This window comes from Loxodonta africana, chromosome 2, assembly GCF_030014295.1.
Source record: "Loxodonta africana isolate mLoxAfr1 chromosome 2, mLoxAfr1.hap2, whole genome shotgun sequence".
Taxonomy (NCBI): domain Eukaryota; kingdom Metazoa; phylum Chordata; class Mammalia; order Proboscidea; family Elephantidae; genus Loxodonta; species Loxodonta africana.
In genome coordinates, this window is record NC_087343.1 from 53,215,623 (window position 1) to 53,243,484 (window position 27,862).

Genomic DNA, 27,862 nt, shown 5'->3' on the forward strand with positions numbered 1-27,862 from the left:
ATTAAAACTTCTACATCGCAAGGGGAAGAAGATGCTGTCACATGCACCACAAGGATATACAATCTCATTTGACTGCAGTTTGTCTATAGTTTTTAAAAATATAGCCAACTGGCTTAGGTGGCATTTCAGTTCGTTTAATTTTCTAGTTACGTGAAGACTAAGTGAAAAAAATTTATTGATTCATCCCTTATTATTGAAAATCTTTCTAAAATGTGTATTTTGTATATCCTTAACAGAGGTGGTATAAATTTGATTTAACTCTTTGGTGACTGCAGATGATGCAGTGTTTCTTAGCGAGCCTGATGAGGGACACAGCGTTATCCAGCATAGATCATAGAGGGAGGACTAGACTGAGAATAGGAGACGTGGGCTGAGATCTCAGCTTCCTACAATGTCTCCTTGAAGTAATTTATCCTCTCACTTCTCATTTGCAAAATGAAGACAACAGTATCTATTCAGCATACCTTATAAGGGCTTCATGAGCATGTCTCTTTGAAATCACTTTGAAAACTCTCAAATGTTATGGAATTTACCACTCTTGTCATGCAATAATACAGATGTAACGATTATAAGAGATTGGTCTGAATGAGTACTTATTCCGTGCCACAACCAGAAAGTTGCTTTAAAAACCTGTGAAGATGGGCAAAGGAGACAGAATCTGGCTACCTCAGGATTCTGATTACTTAACTTTCAATTAGTCAAAATTTTATAATACACATTTAATTTAGTCTGCTAAGGCCATGACAGAATTTAGGTTTAGAAGCCTTCTTCTTTGTATATTTGTGCTCTATTATTAAAATTCTGAGAAATTAAATAAAATTGTACTTAGTTTCCATTTTAACCTTTTAAATTCTTACAATAAGTCATAGTCAAAATAGAAGGTAAAATTCTCATATCTAATCTGTTGGGTTTTTTTTTTTTTCCCCTGAAGTTAGTCTGACTTTTAACTTTATTTGTGATTGTTACCTTCAGCTTTGTAGTAACTCTTCTTTCAAGTGAAAGAAAATTTACCAAAATTTTTCCCAGTTTCTCTTATTATTATTGAAAAGTATGGAATATTCAGTTCTTCACATACCTGAATTTAATTTTTTTCATCTCTATTATCTGTGTTGAATAATAATTTGAATACATTGTATGTATCAACCCAAAGACATCCTCAAATATTATCAGAATAAGAATCTTCAGAGCCATTTTTTTTATTGTGCTTTAGATGAAGGTTTACAGAACAAATTAGTTTTCATTAAACAATTCATGCATGTATTGTTTTGTAACCTTGGTTGCCAACCCCGCGATGTGTCAACACTCCCTCCTTCTCTACCTTGGTTTCCCTATTTCCATTCGTCCAGCTTTCCTGCCCCGTCCTGCCTTCTTGTCCTTGCCCTTGGAGTGGTGTGCCATTTAGTCTTGTATACGTGGTTGAGCTACGAGTATTACTGTTTGTTTTATGGGCCTGTCTAATCTTTGGCTGAAAGGTGAACCCCAAGAGTGATCATAGTACTGAGTTAAAAGGGTGTCCGGGGGCCATACTCTCAGGGTTTCACCAATCTCTTTCAGACCATTAGGTCTGATTTTTTTGTGAGTTAGAATTTTGTTCTACATTTCCTCTCCAGCTCTGTCCAGACCCTCTATTGTGATCCCTGTTAGAGCAGTCAGTGGTGGTAGGTGGGCACCATCCAGTTGTGCTGGACTCAGTCTGGTGGAGTCTGTGGTAGTTCTGGTCCAGTAGTTTTTTGAACTAATCATTTCCTTGTGTCTTCCGTTTTCTTCATTCTTCCTTGCTCTAGATGGGGTGGGACCAAGTGAAGTATCTTAGATGGGCCGCTTACAAGTTTTTAAGACCTCAGATGCTACTCACCAAAGGGGGTGTAGAACATTTTGTTTATAAAACTATGCTTTGCCAGTTGAGCTAGGTGTCCCCCAAGGTCATGGTCTCCAGCCCTCAGCCCAGTAATTCTGTCGCCTTGCATTGGTCAAGCTGTGCTGACTTTCCCAGTATTGTGTACTGTCTTACTCTTCACCAGAGTTACTACTTACCTATTGTCTAGTTAGTGTTTTTCCCTCCTCATCCTTCCCCTCCCTTGAAACCATCAAAGATTATTGCTTTTTGTGTGTAAACCTTTCCATGAGTTTTTATAGTAGTGGTCTCATACAGTATTTGTCCTTTTTCGATTGACTTATTTCACTCAGCATGATATCTTCCAGTTTCATCCATGTCGTGAGATGTTTTGCAGATTCATCATTTGTTCTTTATCATTGTGTAGTAAGAAGAATTCATTCTTAATTAGGCAGTGTAGGAGGAGAGAAGGAAGCTGATTCATAAATCAACTTCTAATCTTTGTATTTAGATTAGCTTTATTTGAAAATATATACAGAAAGGAAACCCTGGTAGCATAGCAGTTAAGAGCTATGGCTGCTAACCAAAAGGCCGGCAGTTCGAATCCATGAGGCGCTCCTTGGAAACTGTATGGGGCAGTTCTACTCTGTCCTATAGGGTCGCTATAAGTCAGAATCAACTTGATGGCAACGGATTTGGGTTTTTTTTTGGTTTTATATACAGAAATGTTAATTTTGATAATATTTGGATTGTGATTAGTGAATATTAAGGTTTTTTTTTTCCTTAGGTTTTAAGGAATCTCAGTGTGTTTCTCAGATTAAAATATTTTCTTTTTTGTTAGAGAAATTCTTTAAATGTTTCAGGAAGCAAAACAAAATTATGTGATTAAATAAAATTATTACAGAGTTTATGGTATAGCAAAAATAAGTTTTACTCTCTTTCCATCTAAGAAGAAAAACTTCAAATATACTTGGCATGTATTTGTGACTGATGGATTAATTTTAATTTCAGGGTTATTTCAAGTAATAGGTCACATATTGTGAAGCTGCCAGTTAACAGGGTAAGTTTTTTCTTTTTTTTTCCATGTGTATAAAACTGTAGTTCAGAAATGGAATACCTATAAGTTGTGTGAATAAATAGTTATTTGTTGGGAAAGCTGACCCCTATGCTTTTTTGTTAGTCTCTCCAGGAATTGCAGTAGATCCAGGTTAAGTCTAATATTTTCAGTTTGAAATTGCCATTTGTGCACTAGCTGTAAGCCTTTCCAGTATATTCAATTCAAATTCACACTGCTGCTCTTTAAATAAATAAAAGAGTCAATATGAGATCAATTAGTTGTTCCATAAGTGATAGAAAGTGTATTGCCAGGGACTGACCAGAAGAAAGTTAATGTGCTTTTTATCATTGTTGGTTTCATGTTGGCACATCTCCACTTTCTATATCTGAGAAGATACTCTCTTCAGATATCTACTTATCAGCCTAATAAGCTTTCAGAAAAGCTGCTGGAACTGTTATTTCTGTTCTCATCATGATCTAAGAGCAGCATCCAAAATCTCGTGTTTCTGTGAATCTTTAAATTGGCACACCCCAAATCTTGCCAAGAGTACCCTTTTGAGACATGAATGGATATTTTTAAGCAAGTATGTTCCTAGGTGAAAGGGAAATAATTTAGAAAATTTTGTCCAGTAACTATTCAAAAAGTCTCTGTTTTAATTTCTTTCTTTGACCAAAGGGGAAAACCGCATTTAAATGCAGGCAATTTCCAATTTTATAAACCTATGCAAATAAAGCTTAATGCTTTTGTAATTTAGAAATCTTGAACTAACTTTTCTTTTCTGCCCAGCAAATGCTCAGAATATTTCCTCAGTTGAATAGTTAGTGTATACTTAGGGAATTCAGTAATAAAAATCTTAAAAAGAAATGTAATTAGGAAGGCAGGTCTGCTCGGACGTGATTACATAGTGTATTTTAAAACGAAATACAAATGACTTTGGATTGTCTGTACTCCTGTCGCTTTCCCGTTAGTCTAAAGAATTATCCTTTGTATCAGCAATTCCATACGACTTATCATTTGTGCAGAGTCTGTTTTTAATGCTGTGAATTGGCCTGTTAGTCTGATTAGCCTAAAGTTACTATGGTTTGAAACTGGATAATTTTTAAATCAGTAAAATTTGAAACTGTCATGGTTATATGTTAAATTTGACATGTTTTTATTTGTCATTATTTTAAAAAAACAGCAATTGAAGTTTATGCATACACCGCATCAGTTCCTTCTTCTCAGCAGTCCACCAGCCAAAGAATCCAATTTTAGAGCTGCCAAAAAACTCTTTGGAAGCACCTTTGCATTTCAGTGAGTACAGCTTGATGTTAAGGGAATATGTCTCCACGTCAGTCTTCTGGAAATGTGTAGGGAAAAGTTGGGAATTAATGCTGAATAGTCGATGACATCATTCTTGGACACTCAGAACTTTCAGAAGGTAGCACTAGTTATTATACCATGACCACTTTAAAAGACCTTTAATTTTCTGGTTTTGGTTTTTCCTGGTTCTAGTGGCTCACACATTGAAAACTGGCACTCCATCCTGAGGAATGGTTTGGTTGTTGCTTCTAATACAAGACTGCAGGTAAATTTTCTGAATGCTTGAACAAGACCTCATTGTTCTTCAGTATTGAGATTAGGCCAGCTGTCATGGTTCTCAGCCTTTATGTCCAAAAAGGGAAGGATAGGTATGTAGAAAAACTACATGGAGTGTCTAATAATCATAAGAGCATTTTTGTAAAATAACAAGCAGGATTGATGTATATACAATGTAGGAATGAAAAGGAAAAGAAAACTAATTACTTAATTTAATTAGTTAAAAAGAGAATTAAAATTCTATGAGACACAGTAAAATCAGACTTTGAACATAAATAGAAAAATATTAGCAAACTCAAACTGTATAAATATTCATTAATTCAATACACATTTATTGAGTACTGCGCCTTAGTGTGACTCCTTCTAGAGCTGAAGAGATAGTGTTAAGAAAAAGCAAAGTGGAGGCTGGACACCAGAGACCCATCTGATACCTGCATTTCAGCCTCCAGGAGAGCCCCTGGTGTTAGCAGAATGTTGTGGATATAGTTCCTATTTTTACTTAGGTCCTTCATCCCTCGCATCCTTCTTCACTCTCGTGCAGCTGGTTTTCAAATGACAGTCTAAGGAGGGCAGGAAATGAGATGTTCAACCTAATCACCTGCACTAAACCAAAAAACCAAGCCCGTTGGCATCGAGTCGATTCCGACCTGTAGCGACCCTATCTATAGAACAGAGTAGAACTGCCCCATAGGGTTTCCAAGGAGCACCTGGTGGATTTGAACTGCCAACCTTTTGCTGTAGCTGTTAACCACAATGCCACTAGGGTTTCCTCACCTGCACTAGACCTCTCAAAACAATGATATTAAGGTGATACAATTAGATGTAAATGTCTTTAAACGCACATTTATCAAACTAGCATTCGGTTCATACTAAGAAGGGGTGAGAATTCTACAACATAAAGATACTAAGAAAGAAATTTAGTTGTTCCAAGTTGTTTCTTAAACCAGTCAGAGAGTTTCAGTCAATAAAACTCTCTGTAACTTGGAAAATTTAGAGGAGGATAAGAATCAGATGCCAGAGAGTACTGCGTTATGAAAATATGACTCAGATTGTATACTAGTAGGTGAATCTTGATCACAATTCCTTCATGTGTATTTCAGCCTTCACCTGAGATGGGGTTTTGTTTTCAGAATTTTCAACTAATTAAAATAAGACACTAAAACAGTACTTTATAATAAATGATTCTGACTCTGGTGGTTTGGAAAACCTTCATCGTGGATTTTTTCCTCTTGCTATCATTTTTCATATAGAAACTTACTCTGAATTTTGAGCACAAGGATATTAGTATTATTTTCAAATAAGACCTTGGAAGAAGAGCTCCATCATTTTCTAAAACTTAATGTTCCAACATGAGATTGATTGCCTTCTTTTGTAAAATATTAACATTGGAAACCATTGACTGACCTTTCTCTCTCCCACCTCTTCTGATTTTAGCTCCACGGTGCAATGTATGGAAGTGGAATCTATCTTAGTCCAATGTCAAGCATATCATTTGGTTACTCAGGTAATCCTATATTTCACTTCTAACCTCAAATTTGTTTAGTTTTAATTTTTTGGTGCTAAATATTCTAGGCACAAGTTTGTGTCAGGTGACTAAGGCTTATTTGATATTTTTGTATGAAAGTCACTTGATAAATATCAGAAGCAAAAATAAAGCACAAATGTCAAGGTGAGCTTACAATACTTCGCCTTGTATATAAGACAAGGAACCCTGGTATCACAACTATTAAGTGCTTGGCTGCTAACTGAAAGGTCAGTGGTTCCAACCCACCCAGTGGCTCTGCAGGAGAAAAGACCTGTCAATCTGCTCCTGTGAAGATTACAGCCTAGAAAACCGTATGGGGTGGTTCTGCTCTATTCTATAGTATCCCTGTGTGTCGACTCAATGGCACACAACAACAACATATTTTTTAAATTTATTCGTTTTGAGTATTATCTTCCTTCATTTTTTCCTCTAGTTTTGTATAACTTTATGCTGCATATGGATTTATTAAACCAGTTATCATAAACTTTGTCATTGCTAATTCCCATCTAGTAAAGTTTTAATACTTTAAATGTAAAATAGTAGAAGGAAAGTAAGTTAAGGATAGCTCTATCACAAAAATTTTGTTTAACTTCAGTTTTTTCACCTGTAAATTCGTTTAGCATATGGCCATGAAATATTAGACTACAAAATATTAACTGACACTCTTGATCCTTTAAATATACTTTCAATTATAGTATTATTAATACTCCATAAAGAAATTTGAAGAGTACTCGATGGCAATGGGTTTTTATAGAAATTTGGAGGGAAGTGAAAAAAAGCACCCTGATAATCATCATACATATTGATATCTTATTAATATTTTGGTGAGATTGTGGGAAAAAAAAATCTTGAAATAAATGGAAAGTATGTTGAGGGAGCCTGGTAAATTCAAAATGTGGAAAGAATGATCACCAAATTGTAAACATTAATTATTCTTGGGTGGTGGGCTTTGGAATGATTTCTTCTTTGTACTTTTTTATTTTTGGACCTTTACACAGTGATTAGTATTACTTTTATAATAATTTACCTATTCTCTTTAAATGCAAAGTAATTCGCTCATTGCAAAAAAGGTATTCAGACTACACAGTCTTCTATAAAGTAACAAATGATATTTTCCTACAACTTCAACGTTCAATGTATTTTTCTTCAGTCTTTTTATTTTTCAGTTTTTATTGTGCTTTAAGTGAAGTTTACAAATCAAGTTAGTCTCTCACACAAAAGCTTATATACACCCCTAATTGCTCTCCACCTAATGAGGCAGCCCACTCGCTCCCTCCCTCCACTCTCTCTTTTCATGTCCATTTTGCTAGCTTCTCTCTAACCTCTCATCTCCCCTCCAGGCAGGAGATGCCTGCATAGTCTGAAGTGTCCACCTGATCCAAGAAGCTCACTCCTCACCAGCATCCCTCTCCAACCCACTGTCCAGTCCAATCCCTGTCTGAAGAGTTGGCTTTAGGAATGGTTCCTGTCCTGGGCCAACAGAGGGTCTGGGGGCCATGACCACTGGGGTCCTTCTAGTCTCAGTCAGACCATTAAGTCTGGTCTTTTTACGAGAAATGGGAGTCTGCATCTCACTGCTCTCCTGCTCCCTCAGGGGTTCTCTGTTGTGTTCCCTGTCAGGACAGTCATCGGTTGTAGCCAGGCACCATCTAGTTCTTCTGGTCTCAGCTTCAGTCTTTTTAAAAATGATTTTATATTCATATACCTGCATATGTAGAACTGGAATTATAATTAGAAATACTAAAAGGAATGGGGATTACAAATCCTGTCAATTACGTAAATTTGTCTGGGAAGAGAGTCCATAACTTTTCATCAAATTCTTGAAGGTCCTTGATCTGAGAAAATGTTAAGAATTACTATAACGAGATGAAGTAGTTTCTGTAGTTCATTTTGAGGGCTGCGAGTCTGGGAATTAGAGGACAGAACTGACTTTTAGCTTTCTCGTCAATTCAGACTCACAGTGACCCCATGTTGGCTCTTGTGTATGCTAGTGTGTGTGAGTGTGTGTGTGTGTGTGTGAGAGAGAGAGAGAGATTCTTTGATCACATTACACAACTCTAGGAATTATTGTTCACATGGTGCCTGTATGGTAAGTCTTAATATCCCATATTAAAGAAAAGGATAGAGAGGTTTAATAACCAGCAGAATGCTAACCAGGCCTGCTCTTCCTATGCAAAGTTCATGCCCTCTCAGCCATAGCAGGTTGTTTGTCAGTGATGGGAGAGTAAAATTGAAACACTTAAAACTGGAATTATAATTAGAAATACCAAAAGAGAATAGCAACAGTAATAAAAACTAAGATGATTAAATGCTGAGGGAAAGAAAATTAAAAAAAAAAAAAATTAGAAGTCTGCAAGCTAACATAAAAACTAAAACTGGAATAAGAACTAAAAACTGGAGTAAAAACTATGTAAGGAAAAACTAAGAGAGAGCATAAATACAGATAGGTATCCCAGTTACAATTGCCATATAAAAAAACTGCCCCAGACTCGGGTGTAAAACAACAGCTTTATTACACGTCTGGGTTCTTGGGTTAGGAATATATGACCCAAGTTGGCTAGGATTCATGGAGAGGAATGCAGATTACAGATTCTCTGAATCATGTAAATTTTGCTTGTGCATATGCACTTTTGTCTGGGGAGAGAGTCCATAACTTTCATCAAATTCTTGAAGGTCCTTTATCTGAGAAAATGTTAAGAATTACTATACTGAGATGAAGTAGCTTCTGTAGTTCGTTTTGAGGGCCGTGAGGCTGGGAATTAGAGAGCAGAACTGACTTTTACCCTTCTAGTCAATTCCGACTCATGGTGACCCCATGTGTGTCAGAGTAGAATTCTATAAGGTCTTCAGTGTCTGATTTTTTAGAAGTAGATCAACAGGGCTTTCTTCTGAGGCATCTCAGGGTGGACTCTTAAACTGCCAGCCTTTTAGTTTGCACCACCCAGGGACTCCTCTGCGTATAATACCCTTTGGTTTTCATCAAAAACTGCTTGTTGGAAATCCTAGGCCTGTTCCTCACCCTGATCCCAGCCATTTCGGCACCTTCAGGAGACTGCCTGACTTGGAAAGGGTTAGATCCAAGGCGTTTGCAATTTGGTAAGCAGGCTTTGCCTACACGCATTAACTCTCTTATTGAGACAACTTCAACATAATAACACAACTTTTGATAGAGATGAATATTTTCAAATAAAATGTAGGTGCAACAAATCTACCAATTCTAAAACCAATAGGGATTTTAGTTCTGTATTTCTAAAATCTTCTGGAGTAAGAGATCATGGCATTAACAGAGTAAGCTAAAACTTGTAGATATCATGGGCAAAAGAACTTACATGATTTCCCTTAAATAGAAGAAATAGTTTAAATTCTAAACAGAATTTAGTATGTATCAGTAGTTCAAGAAGTTAAGTGTCAGTGTTCAAGAAGTTAAGTATTTCTGCGATTGATCATATCTCCCCACCCTTTACCTCTCCCTCCTGTTCACCAAGTGGTGAGAATTAAATTTAGGATCTAAAAGTCATTTAAAATCAAATTTTAAAAATTTTCTAAATATATTAATTTCATGCAAAAGAATGTTGTATCCTTATTTTTAATGCAAGGAATAACCAACTGGGATTTCTACCTTGTAGCTTGATCAAGAATTCTAAAACCCACGGACTTTCAATCCCAGGTGCTGAGGCACAGCCAACTACGTCTTCAGAAGCTCATTGTGACCATCTCTGGCCTCATACAAACATTTGCCTGAAGTAGAACGTTGCACCAGGAGAGACTGTATTTTGAGCTGACCTGTACAGCTTTGTTCCTCAATTATTATTTTGCTGATGTTTTCAGGGATGAACAAGAAGCAAAAGGTGTCAGCCAAGGATGAGCCAGCTTCAAGCAGTAAAAGCAGCAATGCATCACAGGTATTGTAGCAACCCGAGTGACTGTGTACGATTAATGAGCTATAGCTTTATTAAACTTGAGGGCTTTAATAAATGCTCAAGCTTTTTAAGTGGCCGTTTCTCATAGAGAAATAAAACTCACCCTAACATGTAATAACCAAATTGCCTTTATTCACTAAGTATTTATTGGGCTACTGCTATATGCCAGAGACTCTCTTAGTCATCGGGGATATGGTGAAGATCAAAAACAGATAAAAGTTCCTGTCTTCTTGAAGCCTACATTCTAATAGAAGATACAAACAAATTAGACAGATTGATAGGTAGGTCGGTATAGATAGATAATGCCATATGGTGTTAAATATTATGGAGAAAAAGAAATCAAGTAAAAGGAATGGAGGATGCCATTGTATGGAGGAGAAGACGAGATGAATGTTGAATGGGCTGGTCAAGAAAGGAATAAACACCTCTAAGTAGTGAATGAGTACATGAACCATGTGGCTCTCTGGGAGAAAGAACGTTCCAGACAGAGAAAAGAGCAAGCATAAATCTGTTGTTTCAGAGAGAAAAAAAAAAATACACTGGGAAGATGAAAAATCTATCAGATGAACAATGTGACTTAAAATAAAAAAAAATAATAGTCTGTATCTTTCCAACCTTCTACTCCCCCAAAAAAAGTCTTCTTCTACGTGAGATGTTTCTGACTCTGTGCAATTTAGTAAATGATACTGTAAAAATGAGTTGGTTTTGGATAGTCGGATGATCTGGAGTAAAATGGGTTTTATTGTTTGAAAAGATCATGCAAATTTAACTTTGTTTATCTTGAAATAAAGATGCCAGTCCTCCAGTGAAAATAAATTTGAGGTCTAATTTATCTGATGAGAATATTGAGGTCTAATTTAGTATTAATTTTAATTCACTCATCATGAGAGTGATTTAATAATGACGATGTACAGAACTTAAATGATACTACGTATATAGCTTGATATTAAAAGAGAGCTGAAGGATATCGCTGACTGCTACTAGTCTCGATAGGCTTTTTTTTTTTAAAGCTGGAACCATCTAATGACTGTTATTTTTTAATTAATTTTTGAGTGCCCATTTTCACTCTAGTTTTTAAATTCTTTTGGACTTCAGTCACAGAAAAAAGGGCAACAATCCCAATTCCTGCAAAGCCGCAACTTAAAATGCATAGCTTTATGTGAAGGTAAGTTGAATGTTTTACAAACCTCATCATGTTAATTCTCCGTCTTATCTGTATTTTAGAATTCAGGTATATTTACTGGATGCTCATAATGGAATAGTGAAAGCATTGTAACTTATGACCATCTCTAAGGGCGTATCTCTGATGGTATAGTGGTTAAGAGCTACGGCTGCTAATCACAAAAGTTGGCGGTTCAAATCCACCAGCCATTCCTTGGAAACCCTATGGGGTGGTTCTACTCTGTCCCATTGGGTGGCTTTGAGTTGGAATCAACTAGATGGCAACGGGTTTGTTTTTGTTTTTGTTTTTTTTTAAGGGCACACAAGGAAAACAGATATAATAAAGACCATAAAGGTTAAAACCAAAGAGCAGAGTTGGCAAGAATTCAGATAGCGCTAAGTTTTACTCTTGGCAGATGTCTCAGAATAGTAATTATATCTTTCTGATCAAGTAATGCTCACTGCTTTTGTTCAAGATGCCATCTTCCTCTTAAAGTTGGTGTTTGAGCTAGTTATATCATGAAAAACTTGAAAGATAAGCCAAGCACTGAGAAAATAACCCAAGAGGACTTTCTGTTTCTACACTGAAATTATTCTTCTGTTATGAACTTACGACAAAAAAAAATTGATTTTGCAAGATCATATACTTGTTCTTGCTTTAAAATCTGACTCAGCTAAAAATTCACTTCTTCTTTCAAGAGTTTGCTGTTAGCTGTCTCTCAAGTTTTCGACACTTGATAGTTATATAAACCCGTGAAGTCGATTCCTACTCGTAGCGACCCTATAGGACAGAGTGAAACTACCCCATAGGGTTTCCATGGAGCGCCTGGTGGATTTGAGTTGCTGGCCTTTTGGTTAGTAACCGTAGCTCTTAACCACTATGCCGCTAGGGTTTCCTGATAGTTCTATAGAACATTTAATTGCTCTCTGCATAGTTCCCAAGTCACAGGGCTTGTTTGTTTTTCATAATACACAAGTTACTTCCTTCCTAGTGTTATAGTATTTGTTGTATATCAAATTATAAGGTTGTTACATGGTAGTTCATTGTTTTTATTTACATTTCTTGTTAGCTAATAAGGTTGAACATCTTTTGTATGTCCCTTTATGTCTGTGTTTTTGCTTTTCAGTTTCTGAAGAGAAGGGATATAGTAACTTGGATGGACTGGGGTTTCTTTAGAGAATAAAATAGTTCTTTAATTTTATCTTCCACATACAGTGATCACGTCACCTGATCTGCACAAACATGGAGAGATATGGGTTGTTCCAAATACTGATCATGTCTGCACACGGTTCTTTTTTGTGTAAGTGGCAATGCTTGATTAGTATGTTACTGCCTTCTCTGTGAATGAGGTAACAGCGACTACAATATTAAGTGGCCGCTTTAGCTGCCAAAATAAACTCACAAGTAATTCAGTTTTCTGTTGAACTTAGTGATTTTGTTTGATTTTCAGAAAAAAAAAAAAAAAAAAGTGATTTTGTTTGATTTTCAGAAAGCTGGGGAAAAAAGGTAATGTTTAAATGCTGTCAACTTAGAACTGAAAAGAAGCATTCTCTCTGTCTCTGATCATCTCTCTTTGCGTGTGTGTATGCGTGTGTGTGTGTATGAATAGCTCCTTGTGCACATATGTGTGAATGTATATATACACATATACATACAGCTTTGTGTGTATTTGTGTGTGTATAGCTCCTTGTGCATATATATACATGCAAAGATGGGTGTGTGCATGTGTGCGTATACATCCACACACATACACTTTATAGAGTTTTCAAAAAATATTAAACTAAGCATAAAGAATAGCGAGAAGGTGCTGTGTCTATACAAGATTGGTCTACATTCCATATAATATAGGCTGGCAGTGTAAGGCATATTAATGTGGATTTTTTTAGAGCTAGTTATATCATAAGAGCTACGTTAACATATAAGAACATTATTTTTCATTCGTAAATAATGGGTGCGGTAGACCTGCCTGATTTTCACCCGACCCTGACCCCCAAAGCTTTTCTCATGTCTTTTCCCACCTAGTCCGTGATCCTGTCACTAAAAGAATCTCGGGGAAGACTAGGGGATCTCTGCTTTGTACTTTATGTCGTTTTCTAGAATGAAGGTGAAAATTACACTGGTTTGTTTAATAAGGCATGTCAAAATGACTGCATCAAAATGTTTCAAAATACCATGAATTCATAGTACTCTGTGCCTTCGGTATTTGGTCCATTAGTTCTACAGTTATTCGCAAGAAAAATACTATGAGCTACCTGGTTTCCTTTTGTATGGTATGAAAATTGTGATTGTCTTACGATACACATTTATTGGCTGTAGATTTCTTGCTTAGTGGTCAGGAAACAATAAGTGTAGTGGAAGGAACCATACCGTTGAGTCAAGACAGTTAGAATCCTGGCCCACCAGTAAGGTGACTTTAGCTAAGTTACATAACCTCCCTAAGTTTCATCTCAAATGAGAGTAATGTACCTCCCTGTATATCAGTCAGAATCCCAACAGGTCACAGATGACTCATGCCAAATATGATCATTTCTGCCATCTACAGTTAGGTCACTTATAAAGCCATGGGTATAGTAGAACTGCAGATGTAGTAACCTGAATCATTTTGCACCAGAGCTCTTACATCCATAGGGTCAGAAGGACAAGGGGAGGAAGCAGTTACCAGAACCTAGTAGAGTCCTTTCCAGTTCAGCCTCTTTGAAAGGAGCCATGGCCTTTAGCTGAGAAGCATAGGCAGTCCAAGGTGCGTTTGGAGGGATGGAACCAAGGTAATTAACACCCTGAATTCACCTTCCAACCAGTGTCTTGCTGGGACTCCTCATTGGCCAATCCTACCAGAAGCTAGAGGGCCAGGGAGCATATGGATGTAGCCTCCTGGGACAGAATGCAAGGTGGAGAATGTGCCAGGTGAATCTGGAGGCTCCAAGGGAAGCTGTCTGGCACACTACTTTTTATGAGGATTAATTTAGGAGAATGCGGTTCTCTGTTGAAAGGCACTCAGTAAATACTTTCCCTCTTCCTTCTTGATCATCTTGACTGTTACCCACTGTTAGAGAAGCTCAGCCTTCCAAAAGAAACCTCCAGTGACAATGTTATTTCACTGAGGAATCCTGAGACTTTGACAGAAAAGCCCTGTCATCTAATTAAGTTAATCTACCGTTTTTGGCTTCTTGTTTAAATTCATATTTATTGAGCTAAATAAACAACCTTAGGTCCTTAAGAAAGCAATAGCCATTTCTAGTATACTTTCTTGGAAACTTTATATAAAAAAAAAAAAAAGTATTCAGAAAATAAACCTGTAGGGATGGATAGATGTATAAGGTGTGTGTGTGTGTTTACTGCAGAGAAGGATGTCTGCATTTCATAAGAAAAAATTGAGGAAAGATCATTGGGGGAAGATAGAAGAAATACTTTGAGTATACTCAATTACTTTACAAATAATATAAAGGGGAAAAACCTATTAAGATAATGATTTTCATTGCTTTATAAACAAATGAGATTTCGTTCGTTTTCTCTTCACCCTCAGGAGAGAAGAGACTAATTAAGGAAAATTGATAAGATTAAAAAACAGATCAAAAGGAGAATCTATTCACTAATTATTGTGCATTCTAATTACAGCCATCAGTTTCTTGCTTTGTACAAGATGGTCACAAAGTTCTGCTAGTGGTGTCTCCCTAGTGAGTGGTATTATGTAGGAAAAAATAATGGAAGAGAATGGAGTAAGCTGTCACAGATACACAGTTATCAGATGTAAACTTAATTTTTATTCTTTTTTTATTCTCATTTATTTTATGTTGTATGATCCTTACTGTAAGAAGCTTGGTTTAATGACTAGAATATAAATTAATGTGATCTCATATTTTATAGTAATATTAAAAATTAAAATAGTTTCCAGGCTAATCTGCTTCCCAGAGTGAGGATAATAATAAAGAGATAATAAAAGTATTTAGTATACTAATCACAGTCTTTCTTCCAGTAAAAAACAACACAGAATGAGAGAAAATTTGGGAAGAAATTTTAGGGACCAGACTACTATATCAGAAAAATTTAAAGTAATATTTAAAGAAAGGTATCACTTGGAGGGGGGTGGAGGGGAAGAGAGGGAGAATGAGAAGTTTGAAAACATTTTGTTGGGAAATTCCAAAACGAGTAAACTTAATTAAAAATAAGCGCTCCAGGCAAAATGTAATAATTCAGATGTTATGACCAGATTCTAGCCAATTTCTAGTGCCTAAAAATTGTTGACAAAGCCTGATTTCATTACTGACCTTAATGCATGTATACAAGGACATTAAGGCCCATAGGTAGAAATAAGGCAGTTGTTTTAAAAATGGCCAGATGCTGGGCTCAAGCCAGGGGATGTAAAAAGCAAACACATATTGTGCACAAAAATGTTTACCACGCACTGAATGAGTAATTTCAGAGCTGGAGAAGAACGCTCACTATTGGGATTTTTCCTAAGTAGGATAAAATAATAAAATCCAAGAGAAGGTAATTGATGATTTGGCAAGATAACAGAATAGGTATATCTAGTGCCATGGTCTTCCCCAAGCTCCCGCCACTGCTGTAGTGAACAATTTAGAGATAGGAGTATATCCTCTCTCGCAGCTGTTCAGGGACTCAGGCAATGTTAGGAACCATTGGATGTGCTTTATCCTGCTCATTTGATGTAAATATCTACATGTTGAATGCTTTGATGTTTCTTTGATTTAGAGCAGACAAATGTACAAATGAATTATTTACATATTCTGTTTATTGAATAAATGTATGTGCCCCCTTCATTTCTCAGAACATTTTAGGCAGTTCCGAAATTTAAGAACAGGAAGAACCAAATAAAACAGATCACCTGCAGAAAATAGGACAGTATTGTCAGGTACCCTAGTCAAGGAAATGACAGTGCTAAATAAATATCAGGAATTGCTATCCAAATCTATTTTATCTTTCAAGGTCTAGTTCAAATACCACCTCTTTCATGAAACTTCTGGTCAAAGTTAATCTCTCTTCCTGGTGTTCCTAGCTCATTGCAGAACTCCATTTAAAATTCATTGTATTCGACTCTTCACAAGGCTTGAACTCCTAAAGGCAGACTCCTTCCCTCGTCTTTTTCTACCCTGCATTTTCTGCCACACCTTGTACAGTAAAAACATATGACATATAATTTAAATATACTTAATGCTAGTCTAGGTAAATTGCAATGTGCTGAGAAGATCTGAAAGAGCAAACTTGTAAGAATTAACTAGGTTAACAAGCAACCTTGGGTCATTAGTTGAGAGTCTGTGTTTGATACAATTATATGTAGGTGTTTAAGCAATGGATTATATAAGGAACTAAGCCCTCATTGCTGTATGTCATCCCTTTCATTTTCCTGCATTGCACTATTTCAGGAGAATGTAAGCTGGTGAGGAAAAGACAGTAGCATGCCTTAATCTTTGAGACAGTGCTTACCCACCGCCCCGCCGCCCCCCTTATCTATTTTGAAGTAATTACCACTTCTCTAAAGCTTCCATCTTGAAGCCATTTTTGTGAAATAAAATTAATTCTTCACCTCTTCCACCCTGAATATTATCATGAAAGCTTAAAAATTCATTCTTGGGAAATTCTTATTGCCCAAGTAAGTTTATTTGAGGAAATAAATTATTATCTGAAATGTAATTATTTCTTTCTAAAGGACTTAATAATTGCTGTCCTTTAGTATTATACTTTCATGTCTGTTGCTTAGCTAAAGTTAGCCGGCCTGGAGTCTTATGTGAAGTACCAGCATAAATAAGAATATGTTATAGTCAGACCAAATAGAGCAAGTAGTGATAAGAAAAAATGAAGCCCTTGATTACAGCCGAACAATAACTAGAAGGCGGGCATGGTCAAGTGGTAGAAAATGAAGTAATTAATAAGAGTGCCACCAATCAGAAAATAAATAAATGATTGAAGTAGAAGTGGAGCTAAGAAGTCCATTACCTAAGGGCCATAATGTCGAAGTTGATGTATTGGTTCACAGTAGGGTTCCTAACAGCTATGGTGGAAAAATGCTTGTAAGACCAGACACTGAGATGCTTCCTGCAACTCAGGCAGTGCTTTGTTGTGAATAGAAAAGTTAAAATTTAAAGGGAAGCAGTAGGCAAATTTAGGCATGAAGTTGAATAACGGGCTTTTTTGTGTTTAGCAACATGAACAACTTATTAAATACAACTGAAACATAACTGTATCTTTCCCTTAGGCTATATATTAGGTATCAAATAGCATTTCCAAGCTGTTTTAAATGCTGTCATTTTTATGAATATTTTTTTGATTCTGTGTTTTGTGTTTTAGCTATGAAGATGGCCAAGTGGGAGATGCAAATATTAACACACAGGAAGGAGGCATTCACAAAGAGATCCTTCGAGTAATTGGTAATCAAACTGCTACTGGTTAAAGGACCACCATTTAATTAACATGATTTGAAAGCCTTCCTCGGGTTCAAAGCTGGATTTTGAACTGAAGAAGATGATAAAATAATTTATTGTTATTATACACAGAATTAACCCTTTGAATACTGATTTTTTTCTTAGTATTTCTAAGTATCTCATTAAATACCTAAAATGGTATAAAATTTATCAGTTGTAGGGGTTATGGAATCTAGTAATAAAATTAAAAAAGCACTTAAACTGAAGTTTGGGCTGCTCACAATAAACAGATTTAAAAAACAGTTTTGTGCTGATATTTTTATATTAAACTCTTTAATTGGACATTTGGAATTATATACCGACATTTTAGGTAACCGAAATAGAATTGAGAACATTTTATAATGTCATCTAAATCTGTAAGATACTTTGCAATAAGTATCGTGTTTGCACATTCTGATGTGCTATATTATTAGCGGCATGAACATTCGAATGTTTTGGGAGGGATGTTCCCTATGCTACTGTTATTTTTCCTTATACAAAACCAGCTAGGTCTTAGAAATAGCGCTTTGCCCAAAAGTATGTAATATACATACCTATAGATTCATGCATCAAAATGTGTGTTTGTGCATATGTTTGTGTATACACACACATAGATATTTTGACAACAGAGGTGGTGCAGATGGTTCACAGTACTAGCTTCACTTGTTGAAAAGAAGATGCTATTCAGTAAGCAGTAAACCTGGACATAAACCAAGATATGAGCCAAATTTTCCACTGTTCATTCACTGAAAATATTTGCAAACAAGTTTTCTATTTGTTTTAAGAAATGTCCCATCTGTTAAAATTCAGCTCTTTTAAGAGGTTTTCTAAAAATCATCATTTGGGGAACATGAATGCCCTTGGTAAACTAAATCTGTATTCAAATGATTGTATGTTTAAAAGAAACGCCTCACAATTGAAACAAACAGTATATATATTTTAATTTCCTACAGTGGAACTTTTTTTTATTTCTACCACACCAGCATTTTTATACTTTAATTTTTTTCATATTGAGAAAGAAGACAAACTTTGAAACTTCTTTTATATTAAAAGAACACAAATAAGTTTATAGAGAACAGTAACACCAGTTCTCAGCATTCAGCCTTCAAAAGTCATGTGCTCATCAGAATCATTTCTATTTCTTTGGGTCCAAGAGTTCTTATTCACTTCAAGTTTTAGTTGACGGTGTTTGTTTTTCTCCATGATGTTTTTGTAATAAGGTGATTCATGAAAGCAGTTTAATTTGGGAGTCTACCACTTTATTCAAACCCTGAATCAAGGCTCATATCTGATTGTAATTTACTTAGAAAGAAAAAAATAATAAAAATGTATAGCCATTTGCAAGCATAATGTGATAACTTCTGTGTTTATTTCCTTTGTCTGGCATAAAAGGTGAGAGAAATGGTCATACATGTTGTTAAGGGCTGCAATTTAGAAAGTAGTTACTAATCATTTATTTTTCTTATATTGTAAATAATTGATATCCCACTTATTTCTGAAACTAATAGGCTTGAAATTGTTGGGGTGTTGATCATTTTGATAAATTTTGATTTTGATAGTATCCACTTAAAACACGGATCTGTTTTGATTTGTGCCTGTGAACCCGACAGACTGAGGGATAGTATTAGCATCATAAGGGCAAGATACAGTATCTTCTTTGTGTTCTCTGACCAGGTATTTGGAGACATTATATGGAACAAGAGGACTCCGTACTTTCTGCCAAGAATCCCTAAGTCCCCCAAGTCACTTTAACTGTTTTAAAAACATTTTTAAGCAACTGAATTCTTTTTTCAAATTTACTTTTGTGGGATATCTTACATATGACATAAATATGAAGTTGCAATAGCAGGATTTTGGAGTAGAGAGTCTTGGAACCCCATCTGTTTGACTACCAAGATCATTGAGGCTCCTTATTAACTCTGTAATTGCCTCCGAGCATAATTTAAACACAACTGACCTGATCCATTACCTAACAGTTTAGCGATCTGTAAGGAGCATAGTATCAGAATCTGAACTGTAAGGGTGACCTGTAGGATTCAAGAGGGACTGTTTAAGGGAATAAAAAACTGGCATAATGTAAACCTGTACTGCCAACTTAAGAATAAAATTAGATTTGCCTATCATAGGAAGGAAAGTAATTGATAGTTTAATGCTTATTAAATATTACAGAGCAATCGACATCTTTTATGATACTAAAGTAAGATGTCTTCTAATGATAATTGAGTGATACTTCAATGCAGAATGCAGATCTTAATTTTATTTCCCAAAATTAAGGGTCAGAAGGAGAGCCCATCTTTTAACTGAGCTTCTCGAAATCGAGAATACTGTAGCATACTGGTATAGATGCATATATTTATTTCTAAAGAATCTAATTTCAGTTCAGACTATCAATAAATTAATACCACGCTTTCAAAATCCAAACAAGTACTTAAAATTTAGAGGTGTAAAGACCATTATCATGCCTTGATTCAGTCACCCCAATAAAATATTACCAGTTGGCTTATTCAGTGATTCCAAACACTTGATATTATATTGTTTTTAATAATCATTTAAAATCTGTTCACTGATGCTTTGTAATAGTTATATCATGTAGCCATTGTTGCTAAATATGAACCTGAGCAAAGGCAGTCATTTATTTTCATTCTTTAGTAGGAGAAGGAAGTTCTTCACTGACTAAATTGATTCAAGTTTTTCCTGCATTAGGGATTCTGTAAGCAGTTTACTAAGAATAATTTGTCCTCTTTCAATGTCCACTGTATAAAAAAGGGAAGAAAATGATTGAACATTCGAGAAGGGAAAAAAGTAACAATGTCCATATAACATAATGCTGTAGAATGCATCTGGTACGGCCCTTTGGGTGCCTTAGAGTGCGTTATTCAGAATGATTTTATTTTTGTTGTTCACCGAATCTCACTCAAATGTTGGATTTGAAGGGGGCTATTAAAAAAAAAAAGAAGAAGAAAAAAATTTTTTTTTTTAAATTTAAAATCCAGACAGTGTGCCACATCCTTAAATTTACTTTCAAATACTGTGTAGTATTTTTTTTTTTTTTTATAAGATACAGATCCAAACTATTATTAATGCTGTGGGTGTTTCTCACTGAAAAATTTGGGGGTTTAGAGAAGAAATTCCTCTATTTTTCTCCCTTTTGCAAAATGAAAGGAAAACTTGCATATGCAAATCTATAAATCTTTATATTAATATCACTGAAATCATTTTAGCAGTACTTTATACGAGATCATAACTTGCCTTTAGGCATGGAGCTTCAGAAAGTGTTAAGGGAAAATTCATCATCCTTGTTAGAGTCCGGGTAGTTTCATCAGATGATAATTTAACGTGTCATAAAGGGTCACTGAACCTGGGACTGTCTGCCCTCTAAATAAATGCGGATTTCACGGTGGCATTTGAAGCACATGTTAAGAACATTAGGATGTTATTCTGTTCTGCTGAATTCTTTTTTATTATAACACTACCTCAAGACAACTGATAGGCTGTTTGTTAAAGTAGGTTCCTAGAGTAAGGAACAAATTACATTTTACAGATGGAAGGTATCAGATAATTCAGCAGACCATGCTGGACATAGATATTGTTGATTATCTCTTGACAACACATAACACGAATATTTCAGTCTCTGATGACAAATGACATATCATAGTTAACAGCTAATGAGTTGTTGGAAAGCGTTTTAAGTTGCAAAATTTGAAATTAGTTCTTTTTAATATTGATTTTGTACATGAATCCATTTTATGTCCATTCACCTAAAGCCACAAACGGTTGCCCACCGTAAACAGTTAAAGGATTAAAATACCCAACTGCTAGGCCAGAATGGCAGAGTAATTATTCAAGTATTTTGGCATTTAATGCTTGCTAAATTTTGTTAGATTATATATAGATTCGATGTATATTATCACCCACTAAATTTCTCTTGGAAATTTTTAATACAGTATGATAGGATAGGTTTTTGTAGGTCCAAAGAATTTCAAGTAGTTTTTAGAGAAAACATATCCAGAGTGTGAAAAAGCTGTGTTGATGAATAGATTACATTACACATTTGCCAGCAAGTCAGTAAAAAAATAGTGCTTATTTACATAGTCAACATAATTTAATGTTCTAAAAATAATTTATTTAATCTGCCCAATATTTAATGTACCACTGGAGATTCTTAAAAAAATGCAGCCCCTCCTTTATGTAAACATTTAAGATATGCCTATGTTTTTTTTCACTGTACAGCCTTCCTTACAATAAATTTCTTGACTTTTGTGCACAAAATAGGATTGCAACCTGCTATTTAGCCTTCGGTGCATTAGAGTCATTATAAATATTTAACAATATGTACATAATGTAAATACTGCCAAGAAATCACTAAGGCCAAATATTTTCTCTATTCACTTTTTATCGCACTTGCTTTCTATTGCTACTTAAGCCTCTTTTATCCAGCTTTGTAATAGTTCTAACATTGTAGCCAATGTAAATGTTGACTTTCAATAAATCTGAATTTGTTCAACAAGTATGGTATATGTGGCTGCGGGCCCTCTGGCATGCAACAATTTGTGTTAAATGGTGTGACATGGCTTCTAACTCTTCTGCAGTGTAACCAGACCTAGGCTTAAAACCCTGCGCCTGTGACACCTGCCCACCTTCTCTCTGGAAACAGCATGCCCCTGGCCTGGAAACTTGCCCCTTCCTCCCCTCCAGTGAGCTAGCCCCCAGACCAAATGCACTCCAGGCCCAAGGTGGGGCCCTGCCTGACCACCACACTCGGTCCATGACTTGGTCCAGTAGCCCTGCGGTGGGGCTGTTGGGTGAACTCGGTCATTCGGTTTCCACAGTCTTGTGCCCTGGGGCCAGGGTGCAAAAAAATGCAGGGACGGTTTTGGGGCCAAAGAGGCCATAACTGTCATCTGCTTCATTGATGGGGGTGGGCACAGGCAAATGAGGGTTTATAACAAGCCTCTGGTGCTAATTGCATAATTACTTTGAAAACATGGTTAGGCCTTAGATGTTCCTCATGATAAATCTTGCTTTGGGCGACTATGTATTTGAAGATCTCAACAAATTCTAAAAATGTCCTTGATACTTATAAAATACTTTTAAAAGAAAAGAAAAAGAAAACTTGCCAGTATTCCCCAAATAGTTGTGATAGATTTAATTGTGTGAATGCCATTTTAATTTCCAATTCTGTCAAGAAGTCTAGGACTGAAAACAAAAGGTTTTTGTATGTTTTGGATGCATGCTCTATTTATAATGTCTGGGCATCATATCAAAAGGAGAATGTCAAATGAACCGTCCTGAATTTCCTAAGTGTTTCTGACCTGATTAGTAACTGGGAATGATTTTTAAAGCAACACTCTTTATATAATGCATCTCATTAACTGAACAAGACTTTAGTCCATAAAAAATATGGTTCTCTAAACACATTAGTAGTAAATATGAGGAACTAAGATTATATCCCCATAATAAAATCATCTTGTGATACATTTATAGCTTAGAGTCTAGTCTGTATCTGGACAACAAACAAAAGGAATAAAGAGTATTAGATTTTGTGTTACTTTTAGGGAGCTTTAATAATCTCTTTGGGAAAAGAAAAGAAACACTTTGGGGGGAAAACACTTAATAGCACAAGGCCAGTGATGCTGAAAGGAAGAGACCATAAATGCGAGCGACACTTAGGGAAGGAAAGGAGAGAGAGATGACAGCAGTTGGAAAAGCCGTGAAGGATCCACGGTGTTAGCTGTCCAATAGACTCCCCAGCCTGGGGGTAAAGTGCAGGGCCTTGAAAACAGTGATGGAAACAAAATTGGCATATGAAAGAGAATAGGATTAAAAGGAAAACGGTCTCGGGTGAACCTACAAAAAGTCTTATAAGTGTATTCGCATTCACTGGAATAAAACAGCACCCACAAATGACATTTTGAACCTTTAAATTAGTACTAAAGAGCAGTGCATTATTTTCATTTACTCATTCACAGTCTTTTTACATCAAAGTTACAATGAGATGTTTGTGTATTTTTACTTTGTTGTAGATAATACATATAGCACTTTTTTGTCTGATTCTTCAACAAAATTTTTGATGACATCCTTTTGATCTCATTCCCTCTGTCGCCTTATTGTCTACGTCCTCATAGAAGCTTCCCAAAGGGTAGTTCAAAGTCTAAAGTTAATTTACCTTTTCCAGTGCCCACCTCCACCCTTTTAGTGACTACTGTCTACTCTGATGCAAGCATCTATATTTTTAAAGATTTGCTTTATTGGAAGGCCCATATTGAAAATCATTGAGAATTTGTTGAGGATTTATTTGGCCTTTCTTTCTCTTCCTAACTTTCAGGTCCCTCTGATTATTTCAATATAGTTAGATTGCAGGGACTTGACAGTGACTTGTAACTTATATGTGTGAAGACATATATTTTTAAACATATCAAATATATACAGTTTAAAAAAATCATATTCTTGAATTTCAGATAAAAGGAATTTGTTTTATTTGGTGATGTTGTTAGGTGTTGTCGAGTTGAACTTCAACTCATAGCAACCCAGTGTGACGGGGTAGAACGGCTGCATAGGGTTTCTTAGGGAGCAGATCGCCAGGTCTTTTCACCCACCGAGGGGCTGGTGGGTTCGAACTGCCAACCTTTTGCTTAGCAGCCAGGCACTTCACCATTGTGCCATCAGAGCTCCTTTTATAATTTGGAAAGCACTTTCACATAGATTGTCTCATTTTCTCTACAAAATAATGCTATGAAATGTGTTAGCAGATATCCTTGTTCAGGTGTAAATGAGAAGTTAAATAGCTTGCCAGAAGGGTCACTACCCACCCACTCCTAGGGTCAGGGTTTCTGAGTCTCATCTCTGCTCTTTCTAAGAAATCATGTTCTGATGAGATCCCAAGCTGGCAAAACAGATGAACAGAGATAAGAATGACAGAAAAAGTCAATGAAGAAATAGATCTGATTGTCCTGAAAAGCTCTATCTGGGAGATGTGAATACCATTGCATGGGCTGGCTGTGATTTTATTGTAGAGAACCTGGGCAGAAGGAAAGAAGTCTGCACTTGATATAATTGGCAGTGGAAAAATCGTCGTCAGCCCTTGAGTGAGTGACATCATGAAAGGGATTTTGGAAGTTTGCTGGCAGCTGTAATCAGAAAAGATTTCTGAGGAGATGCAGAAAGCTAGAATTGTTAGGAAACTACTGTAATTCGGACAGGAATGAAGGCCTGGAGAGAAGGAACTGGACATAAGAAAAAAAGGAGCTATATCAGGCAGTGAGAGAAGATCTGGGAAAAAGGAGTAAATTAGGAATCAAGAGACTCAATTTATATGTTAAAAAAGAGAAAAGATACTATAAATTGAGCCTAATTTTCCCTTGAGTTTCCAAAGGTATAACTTTCAGTATTCAGGAAAGAGAGGACGGACTGACTGAAGGCAATGGCCTAGTGATGTTCCTGTCCATGCCAAGAAGCCTTTAAGCAGACATTCAGCCATATAGGGAGGAAGCATAGGGAAGGGGTATTCTGAGATATCATGGGAACATATTTACCCCAGCATTTCAGGAACAAACCTCTCTTCCACCTGTAAAACCAGGTTTGCGAAATAATGAGCTGTGTTAGGGAAGGGTGCAATAGTTGACTAATTTTCATGTCTGGTTTAACATGACTTAACCATTTCCTGGATCCTTCAAATTTCAAATTTGTGTGTGTGAGAGAAAGACAGATGTACTGTAGCCTGGGGAACACGTAGACTCACTGTCCAAGATGGTGACACCTTATACTCTACTTGGATGACACATCCAATCCACCATGCACAACTCCAACTCTTACCTTTAGTCTAACAACTGAATCTGCAGCTCTTGCTCCTATCTCTCCCTGAGCTTCAAATTCATATGATCAAATAATTCCAACAAACATCTCTTCCAGGATGTTCCAAGGATACCCCAAATAGACTCTAACCAGTATCCCAACCCAGCCCTTCCCCAACAATCCCTGTCATCCTACTCCTCCCCTTTCAATCTTATTGATGAACCAAGGAAAGGCAAAATCATTCACCTGTTTATCCATGCCAGGAGGCTTGAAGTCATTCTCTATCCCTCTACCCTTTACTGAATCCCCATCATCCAATCAATAGTCAAGCCCTATTAATTCTGCTTGTTGAGTATCTTGTGTCTACTCGATTATCCTGATCTCCCCTGTGACTTCTTTATACAGGTTTTGTCTTTTTTCATCACCGCCATGCTCACACTCGGCATTGTAACCAAACTGAATCGTTGCAGATCCTAGGTCAGCCCCTTGTTTCTCTCCTCACATGCTTTTTCTCTCAGCCTGAGGTAGCCCTACTTCCCTTTCTCAACGTCACCTTCCCTTGGCTTTCAAGTCTGTCTTCACGTCTTTCAAAGTATTCCATTATACTTCCATCCTGGAAGAGATGGTCCTAAATCTCAGAGTTCTCTGACCATAATTCAGCCATCTCACTTAGCACAGTTTGAAACGGTTTATTGATTTGTCTGCCTCTTTTCCTCCTGCCCACCCCTCCTCCATCCCACCAGACACAGATTATTTCCTCATTAAAAAAAAAAAAAAATTGCTGTCAAGTCGATTCCAACTCATAGTGACCCTATAGGACAGAGTACAACTAGATTATTTCCAGTACCTGGTAAATGCTTAGCAGTTAGTAGGTACTCAAAAAAATGAAGTATAAAAATGTCTCTGGTAAAGATGGGCTTCAAATAAAATGTCATTATACGAGAAAATCTTTATGTCTTCTAATTGGCACATAGTATATTGGTAAATCTAAACCACTACCCAGAAAAAGTGGGCAGGGGTTGGAGAGGAGAATACAACAAGCCAAAGCTATCATCATCGTCATGGGCTCCAGCTCCAGCTCTATCATCTGCAAGAAAAGTAGCTGTGGTAACAACCACTTTATGTCACCCTTGAAGTATGTGTTTTCATCTCCACATTATTCATCTTCTTAACTTTAGATCAAGTAATATTTGGTTTGGAAGGTCATTTAGAGGGCTCAAAATAAAACATAAAACTGGATACTTATAAATTAATAATTTAATATCAGTAATTTACATAACCAAAGGATCATTGCTTTGCTAAATAATTATCTTAAATAATGAGCTTCCTAGCATATGTAAGAGTTCATTTACAGTCTTTAACTGCTTGACATACAAGGTAGAGAGATACTATAAGCTAAAGTAGTATTCATTACCAAGAAAAATCAGTTACAGAATTAAACAAGGAGCCCTGGTGGTGCAGTGGTTAAACATATCTGTAATTATAAATCAGTGGGAAAATAAGATTCCTTCTAAAAAGAATTGCATTCTTCTAGATGGTATAAATTGTAAACAACCTGAATTTTTTTACGTATACTTAGTACTTGGGTTATACTTACTACTCTGTTATGGATTGAATTATTTCCCCTCTCCCAAAATATATGTTGTAAATCCTACCTTCTATGCCTGTGGTAGAAACCCTGGTGGCATAGTGGTTAAGAGCTATGGCTGCTAACCAAATAATCGGCAGTTCGAATCCACCAGGTGCCCCTTGGAAACTATATGGGACAGTTCTCTGTCCTATAGGTTTGCTATGAGCTAGACTCTACTCAACTGCAATGGTTTTTTGTTTTTGATGCCTGTGGTTATAATCTCATCGGAAAAGGATAGTCTTTGTTATGTTAATGAGGCATGATTAGTGTAGGGTATGTCTTGAGTCAATTTCTTTTGAGATATAAAGGAGATTAAACAAGCAAGCAAGAGAAATTGAGATGGGGGAAGAGAGATGCCAATCTGCATTAAGATTGCCCAGGAGCAGAAGCTCAGAAAGACAAGGACCTTCTTCCAGAGGCATCAGAGAAAGCTTTCCCCTAGAGCTGGCACCCTGAATTCAGACTTCTAGCCTCCTAAACTGTGAGAAAATAAATTTGTTTGTTAAATCTACCCTCTTGTATTTCTATTATAGCAGCACTAGATAACTAAGATATATTCCTTGACATCTAGTTTAATTTTTCTAGTTAGTGAGAACATTTTTATTCTTTCCTGGTTAACTCCTGGGATACATATTTCTTAATAGTTGTAGGCTTACAGCACATTCAATTTTCTAGTTCTAATATGTTGCAGCCCCAAAACTATAGATTTCCGTAGTATATTATTTGGAATTTTTTTTCTTGAGTCTTTGACTGTTGCAAATAATTCAAGGCCAAGCTCACATACCCTCAAGTACATGAATACTTCCCTGGTTCACTCAGACATAAGTGATGTCTTTCTGCTCCAAATTCCTACAACGCTTTGTAGTTCTCTTGGGGAACTGACTTACAGTTATTACTATTTCTAGGGCTGTACGTATAAAAACCGCATTCCTGAACATTGCCCTCCTCC

General features: G+C 36.3%; 1 protein-coding gene across 5 annotated transcripts in view; it reads left to right on the top strand.

Annotated features, from left to right (window-relative positions):
- Nucleotides 1-26,097, top strand: part of PARP8 (poly(ADP-ribose) polymerase family member 8) — a 197,950-nt gene extending 171,853 nt beyond the window's left edge. For 3 of the 5 annotated variants that reach the window (XM_064271870.1, XM_003408024.4, XM_064271882.1), the window contains 8 exons: nucleotides 2,846-2,894; nucleotides 4,072-4,184; nucleotides 4,386-4,458; nucleotides 5,904-5,973; nucleotides 9,823-9,896; nucleotides 11,010-11,079; nucleotides 12,292-12,376; nucleotides 17,380-26,097. In XM_064271870.1, coding sequence (XP_064127940.1) covers nucleotides 2,846-2,894; nucleotides 4,072-4,184; nucleotides 4,386-4,458; nucleotides 5,904-5,973; nucleotides 9,823-9,896; nucleotides 11,010-11,079; nucleotides 12,292-12,376; nucleotides 17,380-17,482 — 637 coding nt within the window. In that variant the 3' untranslated portion in view covers nucleotides 17,483-26,097. The other 2 variants (XM_064271879.1, XM_064271877.1) reach the window with 2 other exon arrangements.
- Nucleotides 26,098-27,862: the final 1,765 nt, after the last annotated feature.